Source organism: Mauremys mutica, chromosome 14 (assembly GCF_020497125.1).
Source record: "Mauremys mutica isolate MM-2020 ecotype Southern chromosome 14, ASM2049712v1, whole genome shotgun sequence".
In the NCBI taxonomy this organism is placed as follows: Eukaryota; Metazoa; Chordata; order Testudines; family Geoemydidae; genus Mauremys; species Mauremys mutica.
Window position 1 is genome coordinate 4,491,578 of NC_059085.1, and position 23,424 is coordinate 4,515,001.

Genomic DNA, 23,424 nt, shown 5'->3' on the forward strand with positions numbered 1-23,424 from the left:
CGGCATTTCCTACTATGCCTCCCCATGGACTCAAGGGGAACTTAAAACCATGCCTCGCAGCATGGGGCAGGTGGACCAACTGGGCCAGCAGGACCCCACATGGGCGGTGATGCCAGCACTGTCCCAGGCTGACTGGCACTAAGCCCACTGCTGATCCGGAGGCCTGGAAGCTAAACCATGCTAAAATAGGGGGCTGTGACCACAAGGTGTTGAGGGAGCCTTTGGGGTCAATGCAGACAAATATATGCAGGCAACAAGACGTTTGTCTGTCAGTCACAGAAGCACAGCTTTGATCTGCTGGGTTTGTTCACACAAAAGAGATACCAGGTTCATTCTGTCCCGCAGATGATATGGAGTTTGGATCTCCAGAACCAGGAGAACCGTGCGAGCTGGTGAAAAGGCAAATTTCAAGTGAGATCCCTTCCCAGATCTGCATCCACATGGTGCCAACAGCCTTGTGGGTAATTCTGACATGGCTCGGGTGACTTGTCACAACGTGACTCAAAAGCAACACCTGGTGTGAGGCTGTCAGTGAAACCGGTAATGCCAAAGCCCAAGATGGCCGGGGCAGAGGGCTTAGTGCTGCTCCTACTGGAGTCAATGGGAGTTTTACAATTGACTTCTATTGGAGCAGGATTAGATCCAGATGCGGCAAGTCACCAAAAAGCTCTTCAATGGAGAAGCAGCCTGTGTCTGGTTCAGGGGCTGGGCAATGTCTGCGCCAACCAGACCACACTAGGCATCAAAAGTCAGGCCCACCCCACATCTAGTTGGCTGCCCACGGGAAACAAACCTGCAGTGTTAGGCCAGTCTCTAGAGTCCATAACTGAAACGCACCACGACGAACCCCACCGAGGAGACCGAGAGCTGAACACCAGCCGCGTTGGGTGGCAGGACACTGGCACTGGCACCACCATCCTAGGACTGGGACCTTGTCTCATTCCCATGTGCATACGCTGGCAGAGTTCCGCTGGACAACATTCACGGCCCCCGGGACTCCTCTTTAGGGCAGCGGGCGTTCTCCGGGCCTCTCTGCTCAGTGTCCCTGTATTCTGACTATCTGACCTGCACCCCCATCCCTCTTTGGCCAGAGTCTGTCTCCTGTCCTCAATTAGGTTCTGTGGCTGCTCCCTCCACTCGCCCTCCCTTGTCGGACACCTGCACTGCCAGGGATTGATGACAGACATCTGGATATTATCTGTGATGCCACAATGGACTCCTACATACGACCAACCCTGCAGATGTCAGAGTAGCCACTGACTCACAGCAAGACACGGTTGTAAGCAGAGAACGTCTCTGTATCGGCCTTACTTCTCATGGCAGGCGTAGGCCGGATGCTCCTGAAGTGCTTGTTTTTCCTCCTCAGAGCCATCTTATACTGCAGAGAGAGGGGGAGATGTTGCTTTTCAGTGTGCAGTGCTCTGCAAAACGTACACGGGGCTAACTGCAAGTGGAGAGCGAGTCCATTCACCATCCTCGAATAACCAGGCCTTGGAGGGGGCTGAGATGGCAAAAGCCACGATTACAAACCAAAATCTGACGGCTGCATTACGGGCTTTGGGCCTGATACATTTGCATTTTAAAATGGGCTCCGAATGCACAGTTAGCTACACTTGCCCAGCATCCGAATGGACCAGGGCTTATTCCACACCCAGATGGGATGAGGACTGGTCACACCTGAAACCTACGGCTCTTGGATCTTGTCTTTACACCGTACCCACACAGACCCCCAGCAGAGCTGCTGCAGGTCCCTGTGGCTGAAAACATTTCTCCCTGCTTGGCTGCTGCATCTGAGGACTACATGGCAATTTCTCAGGGCCATTTCTGATGCTAGAACCTGTCAAAAGCCACCTGCAGCAAACACAGGTCATTTTGTGCCTAACTTCCCAAAGCCAATGGAGTTTGGCCCAGGAAGGCTATAAAAACCCAAACTCTCCCAGAGAACCACCCAAATCTATGAACAATTATACCAGCAGTTATTTTAATTGTCTTCATCTGGACAGATCAGCACCCCTTGAGCACAATAAATATTGCTCAGAGCTCAGGGAAAGGTTTAACATCTCCTCCTACTGGATCTTGATTTAATACCGTTAACCAACTGTGTCAGCCTGGGCATCAGCCTGAAGGGGAGAGAAGGAAAGCAAGCCATACCTCCTCAGCTGCAAAGCCTTGCTCAGCAACAGCCAGCAGAGTCCTGCTCTTCTTCAGCAGAAAATGCTCCTCCTCAGTATTGTCTGTCTGTAGCACATGAAGATCCGGAGTTTGCTTGGGGAGATTTTCTGCCTAAAACCATTAGGTAGCACTTAAATGATTCCCCTGATGAAGCGTGGCAGGGCACATTTGTGTATAATAATGCCCTGCACCTTGTGAGCTCCAGGAATGTGCCCTCCATGTTTCTAGGGTTCTGGCCTGCCAAAGCTTCCTCCTCGCAGCCCAGCTGTGGTGCCAGCAGAGCCCACAAGGAGACCTGGCACAAATCCAGCTGGTGTCAGCTTTCCCCAGCGATTCCTTACCGCTCTCATCCACGGGGCGGCTCCTGGCCCTCGCACCGAAAGGGGCAGGAGACAAATAGCACCAAAGGGTTAATCCTGGGACGGTGCCATAGCAAGGGGAGGGCAAGAAGGCCAGCTGCTCTGCTGGGGAGGGGGATGCCTGGGGGAGAAGCCGGCCCAGGAGAAAAGCAGCGAGTGGAAACTGCTGCTCTCCTGTCACTAGACTGGGCAATGCCCGAGGCCATGGCCTTGGCACACCAGGGGTTAATTGTGGCTGGCGTGTGGTGGAGCGGTGACTCAGGTCGGAGGCAGGCCTCGGAAGGGCACAGCCGCCTCACCCTGTGCAGACCACGGAGAGGAGGCAAGAGCCAGAGCTCCAGCCTTGCCCCCTCTGAAGACTGGCACAGCTGTGGGCACTAGCCCTGGCAGCTGCCTGGGACCACAACAGGGGAGTCTTTGCACTCAGCTGCCCCGTGCTGGGCAAAGCCCAGTCTAGCTCCACCAGCACAGTGGGCCCCTGAGAGCCCTGGGGCTGTGCCAGGAACTGGGCCCTCCGTCTGGCTTCCAGCACTAGGAGCAGAAGGGAGAGGCTGTGCACTCGTGCTGGCACCTCTCTGCCAGCCAGGGCCCTGGAGGAAGGAGAGAGCAAACAAGGCCACTCACCAGCCGGCACCGAGCACTTGTCAGGTCCTCCAGCACCTCGTCGATCAGCCCGTCAGCCACGGCCGCAATGACAGACAGCCTGATTTCGCTGCGAGAGGAGACAGGGTGCTTAGTGCGGCGGGGGGGAGCCCCCCGGCCCTGGGAGCAGTGGAGGGGAGCGGGAAGGCCACAGCAGCCAGTTCCCGTCCCAGCAAGCCAGCGCTGCAGCCAGGGGAGACGCAAGAGAATAGGTCGGGAAGCAGGGCTAACCAGCCCCCCCATGCTCTCACGCTGTCTCTGCACCGCACTAGAGCTCAGGAGCCCGCACCGTGGGCCAGCTCCCGTGGCACCAGGCGCTGCACACGTAGCTCCTCACCTCCAAGGACAAGCCAAGCTAGCCTCTAGCCACTGCAGCCGGTGCTGGGAGGGAGCCTGCCAGGCAATGCGGAGGGCAAGGCTGGCGCTGGGACGAGGCCACGGGACAGGAAGCCAGGAGAGCAGGGAGGAAATGCCCTGACAGGCTGAACGGAGCCCCTGGGATCCGTCCCCAGCCCTGCCGCAGACTCCCAGCACCTCTCGGCCTCCCGCTCGTGAGGATAGCGAGACTGGCCTCTTCTGCATGCGCTAATTACTGCCAGGGGCTCCAAGCCTTTGCCTGGGCAGCCCCACAGGCAGGGGCAGCTCCAGGCCCCAGCACGCCAAGCGCGTGCTTGGGGCGGCACGCCGCGGGGGGCGCTCTGCCGGTCGCTGGGAGGGCGGCAGGCGGCTCCGGTGGACCTCCCGCAGGTGTCCCTGTGGAGGGTTCGCTGGTCCCACGGGTTCGGTGGAGCATCTGCAGGCGTGCCTGGGGGAGGTCCACCGGCGCCGCAGGACCGGCGACCGGCAGAGCGCCCCCCGCAGCGTGCCGCCCTGCTTGGGGCAGCGAAATGGCTAGAGCCGCCCCTGCCCACAGGAGGGGTCAGAGCTCCCCAGCCGTGCTGGGGGCGGTGCACCACCCCAAGGGAGCCCCTGGGGCGCCAGAGGAGGAACATCTTCCACCCCATCCAAAGGGAAGCCCTGCACTGTGGGCTAATCTGAGGGGGGAAGGACAAGGCCAGAGCCCCGCCTCATCCTGCCCTCGCTCGGGTGGCCAGGGGGCTGAGGGCACTAGACCTTGTTCTGCCCTATACGCCAGGGCTGTGCCCGGCCCTGCAAGCTCAGGCTGGGCTGTGGGGGGCGACAGCAGCTCTCCAGACCCCAGTACATTTGACAATGAGCCAGGAGCCAACACAGACCATTCCAGCAGCTTGCGGATTCACCAGGCAGCCCAGGGCGTGTGGTCCGTACAACAGGCATCCACAAGACCAGGGTACGGCCCAAGCACCGACCCCAGCCGAAGGGAAAGAAGCACCAGGCACCGCTCCGCCAAGCAGCAAGGAGTGGGCAGGCCCACGCAGAGGCTGCCTCAACACACACTGCGCATGCCAAAGCTGCCGCCCGCACATCGCCTGCACTTGGTTTCTAGGCAATGGGGCACAGGCAGAAAGGGGGGAATCAGAGTCACCCCCCACAGCCCAGGCCCTGTGGCAGAGGAACAGCTCAGCCTTCTGCACGGCAGGGAAGTGAAGGGACAGGTTCCCAGGAAGTAGCTCCCACAAGACCCTCCATGCCATTAAACCAAGGAGGGGACGTGAACTGCGGGCCCAGTGTCAATCCTGTCTCAATCTGACACCGTAACTGAGGCCAAGAAGCTATTGGAGATTCTGTCACATCAGTCCGAGGTCATTCCCGCTAGGGAGGAATATAGCGTATCTCACAGTACGAGTGTGGCCGGTTGTGTTACGGCAGCTAATGGGCACAGGGACAGGGGGAGTGCCAAGGTACCAACTTCCTGTTTATTTAAGAAAAGCTGTTTCAACTGACACACCCTTGAAGCCTTAACCTGGGCCTGGTCTAGGGCATTGAGCAGGGGACTGGGACCTATGAGTCCTGGGTTCTAGGTCCAACAACCATGTGACTGCAACTTCCTGCCTCAGTTTCCCCATCTGTAAAATGGGGACAATGATGCTGCACTCCTTTGTCAGGGGCTCCGCTCCAGCAGTTATTGAAACACAGCTGTGGATTGCCAAGGAGAGAGGATTGTGAGCGCGCTCGATTGGTTAGCACTCACCTGGTAACTCCCATGCACGCATCGCACGTGGCTGGGCACCCGGATCCAGAATCTGCACCGGGGCCCTGGCGGGAAGCCTTGAGCCAGCATGGGGGGGGTAAGGATTTAGGCAGCACAGAGAAGTGCAAGCCAGGCTGTTCTGGTCCAGCCAGCAGGGAGCTGTGGGGCAAGGGGAGGCACAGGGACCCTGTGCCACCACCACTGGGGCAGGGATGCCCAGTCCACTGGCTTTGCCCGCTCTGGGCTGCAATGGCAATTACCCCCCGCGGACACTGCGGGGAATGGGGGAAGCAGGGCTAGATGTGGTCTAATGCACCCCTTGAATGGAGAGGCTACATCCACCCCGTGAGGGATGCTGTTATTCTCTGTTTGGATCTGAGATGCGACCCTGAGGGGTAGCTGCTTTGCTCCTCTCAGGAGCAAGCCCCTAGTTCCTTAAAGAAAGATCACAGGCTGGCACGAGCGCTAAGCGGTGCGAGACACGTGTCACACGGCCGAGTCAGAGCGGGCAGGGCTCTGGGAAGCGCAGGGCCGGAAGGCTCAGCTGCCGGACAGGAATCCCACGGACAATGCCAGGCTGGAAGGTCCTAGAGTCGCAGCTCGGCTGGCTGCCCCTCACTCTGTGCTGCCCAGCCTGCCAGGCTGGGCACAGGGAACAGCCCCGGCTAGTTACAACTCAGCAGCAGGAGCTGCCTCCCACACCTCCGTTATTCTGGCTGATGACGTTCCCTGTGTCAGGCTCAGCCGGTGATTTAGGCGGCTGCAGGCAGCCGGAGAAGAGCGGAGGTGGCAGCACATCCAGGGAATTGATATTAAAATCCACGTCTTTCACACCGATCTCCTTGTCCTCACCCCGTCACCTCCCCCGCTCTACCGCTACGCTCTGGTCTCCTGGCCCCACATCTCACATTCCAGTCTTCTCACTTAATGATCCCTTTGGGGGCAGATCCTGCTCCCAGTTAGGACAAGGGAGCTACTCTGGATTTACACATGCACGTGAGCATAGATTGGGCTTCTGCCTCCTTTTCCCTCTTCAGGGCATGCACCAACATCCGCCCTGCTCCCACCCCCCAGCTGCTCCTCCCCACCCTCTCCCTGTGCCTCTTCAGCAGGCCCCACACCCTTGCTGCCCCAGGCCTTGGCTTGCCTTATTTAGGGCAGGTCCACACTACAGAATTACTCTGGCATAACTACGTCCCTCAGGGCTGTGAGAAATCTGCACCCTTGAGCCAGTCAGCACAGAGCCATGCCGCTGCAGCGTTGTAAGGGTAGATCTGCCCCTACGCTGCAAGCTCCTCGGTGCAAGGACCACGCCGGATCTACGTTTGTAAAGCGCTGTGTAAATTCACAGCACAACAGAAATGCTTCATATCAGCTTGTTCCTCTGGTGCTGCTGTCCAGGAGAGAAGTGAAGCAAAGGCCTGGTGCCAGCTGAAGTAATTTATCTCGGCTACATGCCGTAGCGGCTCCCCAGCAAGAGCGGAGCAGCTGCTGCGCCTGGCTGACCTGGCTGGTTTTGTGGGTTCTACTTCAATGTGTGACGAAAACTAGAGACGTTCTCACTCACGTTAGCTTGCTGAACACATCGGTAACCAGCTGGTCCAGGACGGCGCTCAGGTGGAGGTGGTCCTGAAGGATGATTCGCTCAGAGATCGTGTGGACCAGCCGGTCCCGAACGCCACTCTTCTGCAGAACTGTAGGACACAGATTCTGGGTGGTATCCAGCACGGCCTGCATAATAGCCTGAGCCATAAATCAAAGCAGAGGAGCAGCACTGAAGGAGGATCACTCTATAGGACACAGCTTGTTTAATGACCTATGCACCTGCTATGTGCTTAATCCAGCGCACACAAACATTCCTCCAAGAAGGAATAGTCCTTTAAAGCAAACGTGTCAAGAGCAGCCAGAGGGGCCACGTGGGCCGCTGAGTTCTGGATTGTGGGCTGCCCTGATTTTTAATATGGAGACCACATGTCCCATCATGCAATGCACCATCTTGATTTGAATGGTCTCCCCGCAAGTCCAAGACAGAACAATGCATGCTGGACGCGTACCCTCTACCCTCCAGACTTCTGTATTACAGGTGACCTACAAAGGAAACCAACAGAGCTTGTGCCCTTCTTTCTGATGGATGAGGACAGCATGGAAGGGTTTTTTGTTTGTTTGAAATTCAGGTCTTGTCCCCCTGTTTATGCTGGAGGATTCTCTGGAGGTCTGGAGAACTAGGAGGTTTATGACATCACAGCTCCCAAGAAAATGAAACCTGATTGGCTGGGAAGGGAACTAATGTCTGTTCCCTCTGTTTCAAACCCTTTGGGGTTTGTTGGAAAATCTCTTGTTTAAAAAAAACATTGCGGATTTGATTGCACAGCGGCAGTTCCATTTGGGCCGGAATGAATACTGCCCTCAATGCCACGGGCTGTGTCAAATGCATAGAGTGTCACAGCCCGGGCTGGAGCTCAGCCTGTCCTGTGCCAGCTGCAGCCCACCTCCCACGTGCAGGGTGCAAGTCCAGGGGTCATGGCCGCTGGGGAACACACAGGCAGCCGGAGTTTGCTCAGAGACTCTCTCTTGGCTCCCTGGCTGAGGGCCTGCGGAGAGCCGGAGCCAGCTGGGGTGAGTCTGTGTGTTTCATTTTGAACTGTGTTAATACACCAGCCCCCAGGGGGATGTTATTGGACACATGCGCCTAGGTAAGGTTCTTGGGGATCTCAAGCAGGAGAAATGGAGGCAGCAGACAGGACTGATCCCCAGCTGGATAAGCCCCTGCTACATGGTGCCTCTCAGTGCTTTTAGCCAGAGCTGAGCCCTAGGGCAGGAGGGGGCAGGGGTCGGCAACCTTTCAGAAGTGGGGTGCCAAGTCTTCATTTAGTCACTCTGATTTAAGGATTCCCGTGCCAGTTTTTAGAAGGTCTCTTTGTATAAGTCTGTAATATATAACTAAACTATTGTTGTATGTAAAGTAAATAAAGTTTTTTTAAATGTTTAAGAAGCTTCATTTAAAATTAAATTAAACTGCAGAGCCCCCGGACCGGTGGCCAGGACCCGGGCACTGTGAGTGCCACTGAAAATCAGCTCGCGTGCTGCCTTCGGCACCCGTGCCACAGGTTGCCTACCCCTGCTCTACAGCCTGAGAGCCTTGCAGAAGGGAGCGCCGGCTGAGAGCCTGCCCTCTCCAGGCTAGCTCCAGAATTGCCCTTCTCTCTGTTAGACCAGTGAAAAGCCTCTGCGGAGGGCGGTGGGATTAGTTCAGGTTCGCCCCCAGTAGTTCCCGGCACTAGACCTAGAGAGCTGGCGACATGGAATCGATCGCACAGCCGGTGGAGGGGCAGGAAGAACGATGCAGCAGAAAGACTGGGGGGGACTAGAAAAGTAAAGGAAAAGCCTGGAGCTAAAAGCCTTCATCCCGAGGGGATGTGGGCAATGGCACCAACTAAATGCATCATTGCCACCAGCACCATCAAGTGCTCCCGCCTTGGGCTCCCAGCCTCGCCCCCGTCCGTGCAGCACTGAGCGCCCAGTCAGAGGCAGGCCATGGACTCTGCTGCCAGCCAGCCGGGCAGTGCCATGCACACCTGACCTCGCCCCCTGACTGCACAGCTAATTCAGGGCACCCCGGAGAAGGGAAGCAAGCGGCGCTAGGGCCTGATCCCACTGAGGTGGAGGTGAACGACGGGTGCTCAGCACCCTTCTGTGTGGCCAAAAGGTGCGAGAAGGGGGTGAAGTAAGGGAGATTGCTCCTCCTGCCTAGCAGAGACACCAGGAACCAGCCCCGATCCCGCCGTCCCGCTTTGCAAGCATTACTCAGCCTGTTGAATCTGATCACACCAAGGCAGGTGGCGTCACCCAATGCGCCATCTTGTCACTGACCGGCAAGAACCACAGCACCCCCTGCAGTCCAGCTGCCTACCTGGATCTCCCGGCTGCAGGCCTGCGAGGCTGCTTCAGTGAGGCATTCCAGCTTGTGCTGCAGCTGGCAGTTCTGGTACGGGGCGTTCCCAGTCTCGTATAGGAGTGGCAAAAGCTGCGGTGGGAGAGAGAGAAATCCCAGAGGTGAACAGATACAGACAGCCCCCGCTCTCTCCGGAAAGCTTTCCCCAGCAGGGATTAAGCAGAGGTCCCTCTGAACCTTTAGCCCCTCACTGCAATGGTATTTGCCACTTCACGTGAGCAAGCCTTAGCCAGGGTCTCCCTCTCCCCCACGGCTCTGAGGATGCCTTCAATCCTGCCCTGCTGCACCAGCCCTGGGCTTCCCACGGCTCTGCCCACACCCGTCGCTCCTGACCCCCGGCCTCCCGCCGCGCCAGCCCTGGGCTTCCCACGGCTCTGCCCACACCCGTCGCTCCTGACCCCCGGCCTCCCGCCACACCAGCCCTGGGCTTCCCACGGCTCTGCCAACACCCGTCGCTCCTGACCCCCGGCCTCCCGCCACACCAGCCCTGGGCTTCCCACGGCTCTGCCAACACCCGTCGCTCCTGACCCCCAGCCTCCCGCCGCGCCAGCCCTGGGCTTCCCACGGCTCTGCCCACACCCGTCGCTCCTGACCCCCGGCCTCCCGCCGCGCCAGCCCTGGGCTTCCCACGGCTCTGCCCACACCCGTCGCTCCTGACCCCCGGCCTCCCGCCGCGCCAGCCCTGGGCTTCCCACGGCTCTGCCAACACCCGTCGCTCCTGACCCCCGGCCTCCCGCCGCGCCAGCCCTGGGCTTCCCACGGCTCTGGCCACACCCGTCGCTCCTGACCCCCGGCCTCCCGCCGCGCCAGCCCTGGGCTTCCCACGGCTCTGCCAACACCCGTCGCTCCTGACCCCCGGCCTCCTGCCGCGCCAGCCCTGGGCTTCCCACGGCTCTGCCCACACCCGTCGCTCCTGACCCCCGGCCTCCCGCCGCGCCAGCCCTGGGCTTCCCACGGCTCTGCCAACACCTGTCGCTCCTGACCCCCGGCCTCCTGCTGCGCCAGCCCTGGGCTTCCCACGGCTCTGCCAACACCCGTCGCTCCTGACCCCCAGCCTCCCGCCGCGCCAGCCCTGGGCTTCCCACGGCTCTGCCCACACCCGTCGCTCCTGACCCCCAGCCTCCCGCCGCGCCAGCCCTGGGCTTCCCACGGCTCTGCCAACACCCGTCGCTCCTGACCCCCGGCCTCCCGCCGCGCCAGCCCTGGGCTTCCCACGGCTCTGCCAACACCCGTCGCTCCTGACCCCCGGCCTCCTGCTGCGCCAGCCCTGGGCTTCCCACGGCTCTGCCCACACCCGTCGCTCCTGACCCCCGGCCTCCCGCCGCGCCAGCCCTGGGCTTCCCACGGCTCTGCCAACACCCGTCGCTCCTGACCCCCAGCCTCCCGCCGCGCCAGCCCTGGGCTTCCCATGGCTCTGCCAACTCCCGTCGCTCCTGACCCCCAGCCTCCTGCTGCGCCAGCCCTGGGCTTCCCACGGCTCTGCCAACACCCGTCGCTCCTGACCCCCAGCCTCCTGCTGCGCCAGCCCTGGGCTTCCCACGGCTCTGCCAACACCCGTCGCTCCTGACCCCCGGCCTCCCGCTGCGCCAGCCCTGGGCTTCCCACGGCTCTGCCAACACCCGTCGCTCCTGACCCCCAGCCTCCCGCCGCGCCAGCCCTGGGCTTCCCACGGCTCTGCCCACACCCGTCGCTCCTGACCCCCAGCCTCCCGCCGCGCCAGCCCTGGGCTTCCCACGGCTCTGCCAACACCCGTCGCTCCTGACCCCCAGCCTCCCGCCGCGCCAGCCCTGGGCTTCCCACGGCTCTGCCAACACCCGTCGCTCCTGACCCCCAGCCTCCCGCCGCGCCAGCCCTGGGCTTCCCACGGCTCTGCCCACACCCGTCGCTCCTGACCCCCAGCCTCCCGCCGCGCCAGCCCTGGGCTTCCCACGGCTCTGCCAACACCCGTCGCTCCTGACCCCCAGCCTCCCGCCGCGCCAGCCCTGGGCTTCCCACGGCTCTGCCCACACCCGTCGCTCCTGACCCCCAGCCTCCCGCCGCGCCAGCCCTGGGCTTCCCACGGCTCTGGCCACACCCGTCGCTCCTGACCCCCGGCCTCCCGCCGCGCCAGCCCTGGGCTTCCCACGGCTCTGCCAACACCCGTCGCTCCTGACCCCCATTCTCCTGCTGCGCCAGCCCTGGGCTTCCCACGGCTCTGCCCACACCCGTCGCTCCTGACCCCCATCCTCCCGCCGCGCCAGCCCTGCTCTGCTCGTCTGTAGCCTTATGCCCCCTGCAGGTTGTGTTGCTCCCTGGAGCACGGAGCGCTACCCAAGGTCAAAGGGTGGGGAGGCTTCACCGCACACCCTGCAATCTCCACTTGTCACCCCGAGCTGGGAGCTGAACCTGCCGCTCCAGACGTTCCCGCCTCTCTTGTGTCTTGAGCTCTCTCTTTAATCCCCGACTCTCCCTCTCGGCTCTTTGCTGACTGCTCTTTATTTCCTGGCTCCTGCCTTTTCCTCTTCCCCTAACGGATAGCGCGAGGGCAGGCCACATTGCTCCTGGATGCTGATCCCCTCCTTATCCCTTCTGGCATCTTCACGGCGCTGACAGCATCATCTTGGATTAAATCTCACTGGAGCCCTTCATCGCCGCCTGCCCCCGGAAGCCAACAAGAATCCTCTTGTGTTTATCCCTCTGCAGGGACGTCTGGGCACTGAGTGCAGCCATTAATCCCTTGGGGTTTGAGAACCTGCCTGGGCAGTACCCGCCCCCAGCAGAGGGGGCCTAGTGCCAGGAGAGGCAGAGAGAAAACAATCACCGCCACTGAAACAGGTGGGAACCAACACAGGGACCGTTCCCTGCCCGGCCCCCTTCCGGTGTCTGCTGTCGGCACTGGATGGTCTGACTCGCTGGGGGACTGCGCCAGAGAGTTTCTTCTGCAGCTCCTCAGGCGGTACAAGGGGCTGACTGTGAAGCAGGCAGGAATCGGAGATGCTCCTGCACGGGCCCATCCAGGAGTGAGACCGGCTCCAAGGAACAAGGTCCCAATGACTCCTCTGGGGCTCTTCCACAGGAGCTGCGCAGAGCCCTGTGCTCGCTCCGAGCGGGAGTGGAGGGTTTCCCTCTTAGGAACAATCCCCGTCAGTCCCCCTGAGGTGGAAAACTGCAGACAGGGCCGTCTCGGCAAAGTTCACACATGCCAGCAAGTCAGCTAGGATCCCTCTCTCCAGCTGAAGGAGAGCGCTGACACTGCTCCAGCCCAGGAAACCAGCGTGAGTCGCTCCCCGCTGCGGAGCCGGGGGCCCAGAGCCGCCGCCCTGACAAACTCCTCTCACGGGGCAGAGGCAAGGCACCGGCCATGGGAGGTTCCCAGTTGGTGTTTCAGTTACTCTGATGGTTTCCTGGTCAGGGAGGGAGGTTTGTTATACTAGTGGCAAGATTCTTACAAGGATTTTCTCCTCCCTGTTGCTGAGATCAGCCTTCAAAGTTTGTCTGAGAATTTCCTTCGTTTTTTCAGTCGTTTCAACGGGGGGGCACAGCTGCCTGTTACTGTCCTTAGGCGCAGCCCAGGAGAGGCGATCCCTCCCTAGGGACATGACAAGGTCTGCGGGAAGGGAGGCAGGCGGACGGACAGTGACCATGGGGAGCAGCACATACCGGGCATCCCCCGGCCCTTTCTGTGGCTCTCCTGAGGTGCAGATGAGGGGATCCCCGTCCCTGCAGATCCTGGGGGCGCCCAGAAGCAGGCAGCCCCTGCGTGCGAGGGCAGCCCCTGCATAGGGCACCAGGCTCCTGATGAGCCATCAGAAGCTTGTGTCCTTGCCAATGAAGGGAGGCTGGTGGAGCCCCTCATGAGAGTCAGGAGGCCAGTGCACCGAGGAGCTCCCACAAGCCTCTCTGGGGCAGCCCCTCCCGCTGGGCCGCCAGCCACCCAGTGAGCCTGGGAAGAACGCCAGCCTCCAAACAACCCCCTATAGGCTCCTCGGGATCTGTCCCTCCCCATAAGCGTGGGGCTGCACCAAAGAGCTATGGAGGCTTGTCCCCGCACATGTCACAGAGAGCCCCTCATGAGCAGCACATGGATGGCAGGAGGGGCACAATGCCAGGATTCTGCTGCCCCTCCAGCTGTCCTCCCCCCATCCCCAAACTCTCCCCCACCCCGGCCCACACAAAGAGGCCCCTTAGCAGACCCAGCGGAGGGGGTGCTGAGATTGGCAGGGGCCTTCAGGGATTCAAGAGCCATGAGGCTCCTCCCGCCCATTGATACATGAATCCAATTAACTTGATTTGCTCCCCACTCTCAATGCCCAGGCTAAGATCTGGCAAAGAAAATTCTCCTCCTCCTGGTTACGGGTAGCGAGCACATTCATCTCCATGGGCTCATTTACCAGCAGCCTGTCTGATTGCCCCCAATCGTCATTCACACTGTCTTTGCTCCGCCCCCCTCCCCGATCCATTCACATTTCCAGCCCTGCACCCCCGGGAAAAGCCCGGTAAACCCTTCCCTTTAACCCTAACCCTTCACCTTTAACCCTTCCCTTTAACCCTAACCCAACCCTAACCCTTCACCTTTAACCCTGACCCTTCCCTTTAACCCTGACCCTAACCCTAACCCTTCCCTTTAACCCTAACCCAACCCTAACCCTTCACCTTTAACCCTGACCCTTCCCTTTAACCCTTCCCTTTAACCCTAACCCTAACCCTTCACCTTTAACCCTGACCCTTCCCTTTAACCCTAACCCTAACCCTTCCCTTTAACCTTAACCCAACCCTAACCCTTCACCTTTAACCCTGACCCTTCCCTTTAACCTTAACCCAACCCTACCCTTCACCTTTAACCCTAACCCTAACCCTTCCCTTTAACCCTAAGCCAACCCTAACCCTTCACCTTTAACCCTGACCCTTCCCTTTAACCCTAACCCTTCCCTTTAACCTTAACCCAACCCTAACCCTTCACATTTAACCCTAATCCTAACCCTTCCCTTTAACCTTAACCCAACCCTAACCCTTCACCTTTAACCCTAACCCTTCCCTTTAACCTTTCCCTTTAACCCTAACCCAACCCTAACCCTTCCCTTTAACCCTAACCCTTCCCTTTAACCCTAACCCTAACACTTCCCTTTAACCTTAACCCAACCCTAACCCTTCCCTTTAACCCTAACCCTTCCCTTTAACCTTAACCCAACCCTAACCCTTCACATTTAACCCTAATCCTAACCCTTCCCTTTAACCTTAACCCAACCCTAACCCTTCACCTTTAACCCTAACCCTTCCCTTTAACCTTTCCCTTTAACCCTAACCCAACCCTAACCCTTCCCTTTAACCCTAACCCTTCCCTTTAACCCTAACCCTAACACTTCCCTTTAACCTTAACCCAACCCTAACCCTTCCCTTTAACCCTAACCCTTCACCTTTAACCCTTCACCTTTAACCCTAACCCTTCACCTTTAACCCTAAACAACCCTAACCCTTCACCTTTAACCCTAACCCAACCCTAACCCTTCACCCTTGACCCTAATGCTAACCCTTCCCTTTAAAAGCAAAGGAAAGTTTTGCTCTCCAGCAGCCACCCTATTTTAACCTGCTGTAAGCCAGACTCATGTTACTGGTCACAAGCTTAATGGCTTTTTAAATCCGAGTTAATCTCTTGGCCCCGGGTGAGAATGCGGCTAGGGGAGTCACTCGCTGGTTCTGGGTTGGGGCCAAAGACTTGAGAAATTCTGTTTTGCAGGTGGCTATCATCCAAGTCACGGCGTAGTTGGAAGAATGACTCAACCTCCGCCCCAGAGCTAACTTCCCTTTGTCTGGGGCACTGGGGCCAAGGAGCCAGTTTGGGGTTTGTAGTGCAAGCTCAGTCAAACCCTGAGAATAGCGCCGCTGGGCCTGGCTGCAGCACGCGGCGAAGGGGCAGCCGGGCCGGGCCTGGGAAGCGGGAGGACAGCACACACAGAGCAGCAGGCACAGCCTGGAGACTCACGCTGATGGACAAGTTTGCTTCCCGAATGGCTTCTTCTGCACAGAGGACACTGGCTTCCACCTCTCGGCCCAGACGGGCACTCAGGGCATCGACATGCTTCTGTAGGCTGGTGCACATCTCATTCACCATCTAGAGCACAGCACCCGTGTCAGTGTGCAGCTCACGCTTGCCCGCAGACCCCAAGGAAAGCCGGCCTTGGTGGCAGGGCACAGGGCTGGGTGGGAGCAGACCCAGACTGTCCCCAGCTCTGTGACATTGGCAAGGCCAGTTAACCCCTCCGTGCCTCAGTTTCTCCATCGGGAGAACGGGGCTCAGGGCACTCACCCCGGAGCTGGGAGTGGTCCTTTGTTAGTGTGCGATGCACACCGAGAGCCTGGGCGGGACAGCCTATGGACCCTCCAACTGGGACCCCAGCATATGGGCACGAAGCGAGCTCAGAATCAGCATCGGGACCCTTCCGTCCCCCGTGCTGTCCCTCCTCTGGCCTGGCTTCTCCAGGCTCTCCCCTGCTTCCTGCCTCACCCCGCCTCAGCCTCGCTCTCTTCCCTCCATCCTTCCCAACAGGCTGCTCTTCTCCTTCGCCGATCTTCCCCCACCCCTCCTTAGTGCCACCTCCCAGGCCCGCAACGATCCTCCTCCTCCCACCCCAGTCCCTGCCTCTCCCCTGGCCAGGTGAGCGCAGAGCGGGGAGCGTGCTCAGTACTGCCACGAGGATGGGTGGCGTGCAGGGACAGCACTCAGCCCTGCCGTGCAGGAGGAATCCCCGACAAGCAGCGGGAGGGACTGCAAGAATATGTGCACAGAGCATCTACAGCACGCTGGAGCCCATGGGGAACCTTCCCACCACAGCCATGGACTTCCAGCGGGTCCTGCGTGTGGGACAGATGTCCGGTGCACAGACAGGTACTGGACTGGATGGCTCATTGCCTTGGCTGGCAACGCACATGCCCTCTGGCCGGCCCCTTACAGCGAAGCAGGCAGGTGTGACTGGCCCAGAATCCTTCTGACCTGTTCCGAGGAGCTGGTGACGATTCCCTGCTGCAGCCGGAAGGTTTGCTTAGGCAGGGTCCGCCGCATCTGATTCCTCGCCAGGAAAGACTGCATCTGCAGCAGGCAAGAGGCCCAGTTAGCGGGAAGAGATCTTTGGGGCTGGAAGGACCAGTCCCCACCCCCCACCAGCCCCAGAGATCTACCTTGTGGACAGCCTCCTCCGTCTTCTCCGGATTGCTCCGATAAGCCTGAGTCACGTCACTCACTGGCAACGGCATGGACCGCAGGGTGTAATTCCTGGGGGGTGAAACGGCTGGAGTTAGTGTCACTGGAACAACCTGTATTCAGCTGGGCTTCCCCCAGCTCCACAATGAGAACGGAGCTGGGATGGGTCCATCTGGCACCCCGCCCCCGACCATTCTGAGCCCACCTTGCGCTACCTCCCACCCGTAGGGGACGGGGTCATTGCTGCATTCAGCCCCCAGCGGGCAGAGAGCCCTCAGCACCTACAGGTCACTTGGCAACCTTCAGCCTGAAGGGCCAATACTAGGGGCAGAGAAGTTTCCCTGCCAACCCAAAATGGCTCCGTTTGTGCCCCTTTCAGCTGCAGCCCCACGCAGGGTGAACTTTGCCCCTGGAAAACTAACCGACTTGGTTCAAAAGTCTTGCAGAATTGCCTGGTAAATAACAACAACCTGCTGCACTCCTATAGCACCTGGCTGCTGAGGCGCTCAGAGCCCTTCTCCCTCCCGAGGGGCTTGCCCATTTTATCGGCCTCAGCACCCACAGGGCCACCCTCCCCAGGGGCTCCAAGTGCCTCCCAACAAGGAGTTTAGCTTCTAGTCGTCCCTGCAGGGAGAAAGTTATTGGCAGACTGGACTGGGAGGTGGACGGTTCAGTGATTTGCCAAAGGTCTCACAGGAAGCATGTGGGAGAGCCGGAAACTGAACCTGGCTCTCCTGAGTCCAGGAATAGCATCTTCACCCCAGAGTGTAATTCTTATCCCCACTTCGCAGGACGAGTTCTGAGGGGCAGCACCACACCCGAGTCCAGACAGCGGCAGAGCCAGGCACAACCCCCGAGTCTCCTCCAGCTGCGAGACCCACTCTCTCCTAAATCCCCATGATGCTGCCAGCTTTCTGCTGCACGGACACAGTGCTCAGAAATGGAAAGTGAAGCAAACCCAGGCTACATCTGACTTTCCCCCACGTAAAAGAGAGACTATGACTGGCTGCACCAGCTACGCTATGCTGTGAAGCCGTGAGACGGTGTATGTGGCATTTGGATTATAGATGGTTTAGGGTCAGAGAATTCTGATCCAAGCCTGGATCCAGTTCTCATCCACCTTCTGCCGCATCTCCAGTGTGTGCTATTCACTGTACTAGAGCAGTGGTTTTCAACCGGGGGATCCATGGGTCCCTAGGGGGCCGCAGACTGCGTCTAACATTGCCAGAGGGGTCTGCACCTCCAGTCCACACTTTTTAGGGGGAAGTAAATGAATAAGGTTGAAACCCAGTGTAACAGGCAGAGAAATCCAAAGGAGAAAGGGTAGGTAACTTCGGATTCCCGGCACCTGTATGATCTTGCCTCCTCCCTGCTCTCCAATGCGTTATCACTTCCCTGCTCTGCACCACAACCAAAGTGCTCGGTGGGAGAAGAAACCCTTTCAAGGTCTAAGTGGGGCATTTTTTCTGTAAAGCTGGCGGCTGTCTGCGGGCAGCAGTATTGTTTGCAGGAAGGCTGGTCTGGTGTGTAGAGCACTAGCCGAGGCCCTGGGAGATGGAGGGTCCCTGCTCACCACAGACTGCCGAGGTGACCCCGGCAAGTCACTGAGCCCCCAGGTCCCCATCTGTGAATGGGGATAATAGTGCCCTGCCCACAAGACTGCTGGGAGAGCTGTGTCAGAGCCAGGCGTTACTGACACTGTAAGCCATGGAGCACAAGACTGCAGGCCTCATGCGGCACAGCCCACATTCTCACAACTGACTCGTGATTCTGGGGGCCCAGCTTGTGACACTGAAGGGCCCACTTTTTAGGGCTGTGAATTAGACCCTTCTCATCTTGGGGAATCTAAAGATAGAGGCACCCCACCGTCACTAGCACCTCAGGGTTTGTCCACACGAACACTTAGTTCACGGCAAGCCGGCAGGTAGATCCGCCACGTGCTAACCTGACGCACACTAGCTGTCAGTGCGGACCACGCTGCCTCGCACGAACAGTGTCCGAGTGCGCTTTAATCTGCGCCTGTTTCAACGCGAGGCAGATCAAAGTGCACTGCGGAGCATCTAGTGCGCAGCAGCGGGTGCACACGGACACATAGGGTACGTCTACACTGCCCAAACCCCCTGGCTGCCAGTCTCAGAGTACAGATTCAGGCTTGCGCTCTGGTGCTAAAAATAGCCATGGAGCCATTCCAGCTGGGGCTGGAGCTCGGGCTCTCGGCAGATCATCCTGTCTGCCACACGGGGGGGGGTGGGGGGGGGATGGGGGGGCGGGGACTGAGGCTTAGCTCATTAATGGTCAAGCCGCTCTCTGAGATCTGTGGCTACAAGGTGGTGGAGAAGAGAGGGGCACAGCACACGGTTACACAGCCCCTCCCAGGCCTGCCTTCTAGCTACAGCACCTTGCGCATCTCCATTTCCCACTGCATCCAGCCTCTCCCCACATGCAATTAACGAGGCTTCACTTCACCACAGCCAGCACCTCGCTCGCCAGAAGCAACACACTCGACACAGCCTGTCCCCACTGCCTGGATGGTAGAACAGCCCACAGGCAGACCCTCATCCGAGGGCGAACCCACCGGCGCTCTCGTCTCCTGGCATCTGACTTAGACCCTGCTGTGCTCTGTCAATATCACCTGTCTAGTTTCACAAGGTTAGGGGCCAGTGGGAATCCCTTCCGAGAACGACCCCAGGCCCAATGCAGAACTCCCTACTAGGCAATGAAACCTGCGTCACTGAGGAGTTAAAGCACATGCTTTACACTGCCCCTACCTTTCCAAAGCACGGGCAACATCAAGGAATCCATGGGCCGTGGTGTTGTTTCTGTCCCAAATTACTGTCCTGGGAAGAGACGAAAGAGGGTGAACCCCAGTGAACAATTCCCCCTCACAAGGCACGTGCTTTCAGCGTATTAGAAGCTCAGATTTGTCCGAGCCAGAGGTTGCACTCCAGATACAAAGTTCTCCAACATTCAGCAGGGGATTGCTCAGCCCACTCCAGAGAGAGGGGCTCACTGCACAGATTAGGTCAGATCCTCTAGCCCAGTGTCTCTCAACCTTTCAAGACCATATACCCCCTTCAGGAGGCTGATTTGTCTTGTGTACCCTCCAGTTTCACCTCACTTAAAAACTCCTTGCTGACACAATCAGACATACAAATACACTAGGAAGTTTAGACTTGAAATTAGACGAAGGTTTCTAACCATTAGAGGAGCGAAGTTCTGGAACAGCCTTCCAAGGGGAGTAGTGGGGGCAAAAGACCTAGCTGGCTTCAAGACTAAGCTTGATAAGTTTATGGAGGGGATGGTATGATGGGATAGCCTAATTTTGGCAATTAATTTGGCAATTGATCTATGATTATTAGCAGGTAAATATGCCCAGTGGTCTGTAATGGGATGTTAGATGGGGTGGGATCTGAGTTACTACAGAGAATTCTTTCCTGGGTGCTGGCTGGTGAGTCTTGCCCACATGCTCAGGGTTTAGCTGATCGCCATATTTGGGGTCGGGAAGGAATTTTCCTCCAGGGCAGATTGGCAGAGGCCTTGGAGGTTTTTCGCCTTCCTCTGCAGCATGGGTCACGGGTCACTGGCTGGAGGATTCTCTGCAGCTTGAGGTCTTCAAACCGCAATTTGGGGACTTCAATAACTCAGACATAGGCTAGGGGTTTGTTATAGAAGTGGATGGGTGAGATTCTGTGGCCTGCGCTGTGCAGGAGGTCAGACTAGATGATCATAATGGTCCCTTCTGACCTTAAAGTCTATGAGTCTAAAAGGGTCACAGCCCACTGTTACTGACAAATCGCTGACCTTCTCATTGTTACCACAGAATGATAAATCGACTGGAATACAAATACTGTACTTGCAGTTCCGTGTATAGTGCATAGAGCAGGATAAACAAGCCATTGTATGACATTTTAGTTTGTACTGACTCCGCTAGTGCTTTTTACGTAGCCAGTTGTCAAACTGGGCAAATATCTAGATGAGTTGCTGCCCCCTCTGGATGACCTTTGCATAACCCCAGCGGTACCAGAACCACTGCTCTAGTGTAATGAGCAGCCCATTCCTGAGATGCTAAATCCAGGCCAGGGTTTAAGGATATCCTGTATGGCCCGTAGGCTGTGTTAGTCTGGGAGCTAGAAAACTCCAGGGCTGGCAGAGTCAATGAGGAATTCTCCTTATACAGAGCACAGGCCTGGCTCTTCTCCAGCACGAGGGACACTAAAGACCTGAACTGCCCCCAAATTTTGGGGGGCTGGGAGCAGGGTTTTGGCTGGGGTTTAGAATGGTGTTATTGGGCTGGCTGAACCATCCAGCCCATCTCTTTGGCAAATCTCTCTGGGGACTTATCTGGCCCCTCCCTGCAGTATCCCAGTGCCTCCAAAATGAAAAGCGGAGTGATTCTGGGAACTGGAGCAGCCCAACACATTCGGGGACTTTCCGGTGAGCTAACATCCGTGCAGGCTGCCGGGCACTGAGCAGAGTCTCAGTGAGGTCTCTTTGCTCCACAGCGCGTGGCTGCTGAGTCCGTTTCCAGCGAGAACCACTACCGAGCGCCTGCACACAGGGAGCAAGCAGGGGCGGCTCTAGGAATTGCGCCGCCCCAAGCACGGCGGCACGCCACAGGGGGCGCTCTGGCGGTCGCCGGTCCCGCAGCTCCGGTGGACCTCCTGCAGACGTGCCTGTGGAGGGTCCGCTGGTCCCGTGGCTCCGGTGGACCTCCCACAGGCATGCCTGCGGATGCTCCACCGAAGCCGCGGGACCAGCGGACCCTCCGCAGCCACGCCTGCGGGAGGTCCACCGGAGCCGCCTGCCGCCCTCCCGTGGCACGCCGCCCCAAGCACGCGCTTGGCACGCTGGGGTCTGGAGCCGGCCCTGGGAGCAAGGGATGCTGCAGCGAAACCACCACCGCTGCCCTGCCAGGCAGGAGAGTGCGAAGTGAGGAGGGGCAACATGCATCTTCTCTGTCGTGCCAGCAGCACAGCGCGAGCTCACCAAGGGCTTGGCGAGCCAGGCTGCTGCTGCACCTGGCTGTACAGCAGATCCCCAAGAGGCAACCCCATTGGGCTCTGGTGTGATCACTCACCACACTGGAGGGGTCTGCCCTGCGGCAGACTCTGCGGCGATTCCCGCTGCTCAGCCACAAGCAGTAGGCAGGGGACTGTATCACAGGCCGGATGAGCTGCACTGCACAAGCCCTGAAGCCAAACTCAGGTCGTGGCATCTGAAAGCTCTGACCCTTCAACTGGCATGTGCCCCATGAGCAATGGGCTAAGCAGGTGTCCCTGGCCTGGGGTCGTTAGCTTCACCAATCTCCCACTGCACAGAAGAGAGCCCAAATCGCACAAGAGCAGCGTCACCAATTCTTGGGATGCATCATGAGTCTTGTGAGCGTTGGTTTCTTTCTTAAAGCCCCCAGCTCCTGGAGTCATGGGATTACATCAAGAATCTCGCCTTGCATTAAAAATACATTTTTTTAAAAGTCTCTGGCATTGGTGGTTGTGGAGAAAAGCATGAAAATGTGGCCTGCATGCCACCTACAAGCCCGGACTCCAGGCGCCAAAGAAATCAAACCCATGAGTTCAAAATCTCATGATTTTTAAGCCAATCTCGTGATTCCGGGGGCCTGACCCCTGATTTTGGCAGGTCTTTGGCAATACTGCAGTGGATAAACTCCAGGCACCAGAGGGTTAAAGAACAGGGCTGAGACTCTGGGATTTTTCACTGCCTTGAGCAAAATGGAAACAGAAAAACTGCAATCAGAGCGCACCCACACAGAGCCTGAAGTGACAGGTGTGAATTAAACCCCACGGAGTTCTCTTGCTGCCACTTTGTGAATGGACGAGCCCTAGCTGTGGGCTGGCTACAGACTCCCAATGCAGATTTCAGAGCGCGGGGGCGAACATCACGGGGTGAAGAGGGATCTTTTCCCTGTAACCCCCAGGCACCCCAGAGGAGTTTCCTGCTCGGGAAGGCTCTGAACAGAGGGAGCTGTGACTTTCCCTTCCCTTGCCAAGGGTGCAGATTCAGCCAGGAGAGGTGCTGTCAGCCGTTCCTGGGGCCGGGCTAACCCGAGGCCGGCAGACATGGCCACGCCGGCCATGAGACAGGTCCTGCCAAAGTGACGTAGAACGCTGCACATGAGCTCAGAGAGACCCGCCAGGCCCATGTTTGCCTTGTTTTGATGTGCAAACTTCACCTTGCAACAGCAGTGAGAGGTGACCCCGCTGCCCAACGCCAGGTGGTTAATCCCAGAATCCTCTGGAGGGGAAATGGCTCTCCACAGGCCACCTAGCCCCTTCCACCACCTGCCTGCAGGGCCTGTGGTCTCCCAGCCCCACCCCCTCTGAGGCTGAGATATACAGGCTCAGGACACCCTTGCTGTTGCTTCGGCAAAGGACTGGGCGGTGCTTCAGCCAGTGCCGGACGAGGATCAAATGCTCAAGGGGCAGGGGCAGAGGCCTGGGAGGTGCAGCTAGTGAGCTGCGTGCTGGAGAACTGGAGAGCCAGAAATGGGCACCCAGAACTACTGGCGGCCGCGGCTAGATAGGGATCAGCAGTCTCAGCCTCACGCCGTGGCTAGCAAAACCAGTTATTAAGCTGCCTTGTTCTACTGTGATATCTACGCGTAAGGCCAAGTTCCCACCTTGCTCTGCTTGGCCTGGAGAATGTGACCAGCCAGAGAGGTTTGCAATTCTCTCTCCTCAGAGAAGAAATGCAGGAATGAATGCACTGAGATCACTAACGGGTCCTGCTCCACATCAAGGAGGCTCCCCATCTCTGCCCCACTGCTGGGTGAAGGCACTTCCTCCGCCTCCCAGCGCCACTGGACAGGAGATTTGGAGCCCTGGGGCCCTGCAGTGAGAGCCAGTGACCCATGAGAAGGCAGCAAAGCTGGAGGTCAGCGCCTGAGCAGCCCGCTCCCCTCTGTCACGAAGCAGAGAGGGGAGCCGGAGCTGGTAGCCATCCTCCAGTGGGAGTGATGGTAGTGGGGCATCTGCCCCACTCCCGGAGAACAGGGGCA

The 23,424-nt window shown here is 58.5% G+C and overlaps 1 protein-coding gene across 11 annotated transcripts in view; it reads right to left on the bottom strand.

The window, feature by feature from the left end:
- CARMIL2 (capping protein regulator and myosin 1 linker 2) overlaps positions 1-23,424 on the bottom strand; it is a 130,936-nt gene that overhangs the window by 49,633 nt on the left and 57,879 nt on the right. For 10 of the 11 annotated variants that reach the window (XM_044986858.1, XM_044986864.1, XM_044986860.1 and 7 more), the window contains 9 exons: positions 19,178-19,246; positions 16,388-16,481; positions 16,203-16,298; positions 15,195-15,323; positions 9,194-9,307; positions 6,851-7,026; positions 3,156-3,243; positions 2,152-2,283; positions 1,312-1,378 (listed from right to left, as the gene is read on the bottom strand). In XM_044986858.1, coding sequence (XP_044842793.1) covers positions 1,312-1,378; positions 2,152-2,283; positions 3,156-3,243; positions 6,851-7,026; positions 9,194-9,307; positions 15,195-15,323; positions 16,203-16,298; positions 16,388-16,481; positions 19,178-19,246 — 965 coding nt within the window. The remainder of the gene's footprint in view (positions 1-1,311; positions 1,379-2,151; positions 2,284-3,155; positions 3,244-6,850; positions 7,027-9,193; positions 9,308-15,194; positions 15,324-16,202; positions 16,299-16,387; positions 16,482-19,177; positions 19,247-23,424) is intronic. The other variant, XM_044986859.1, reaches the window with a different exon arrangement.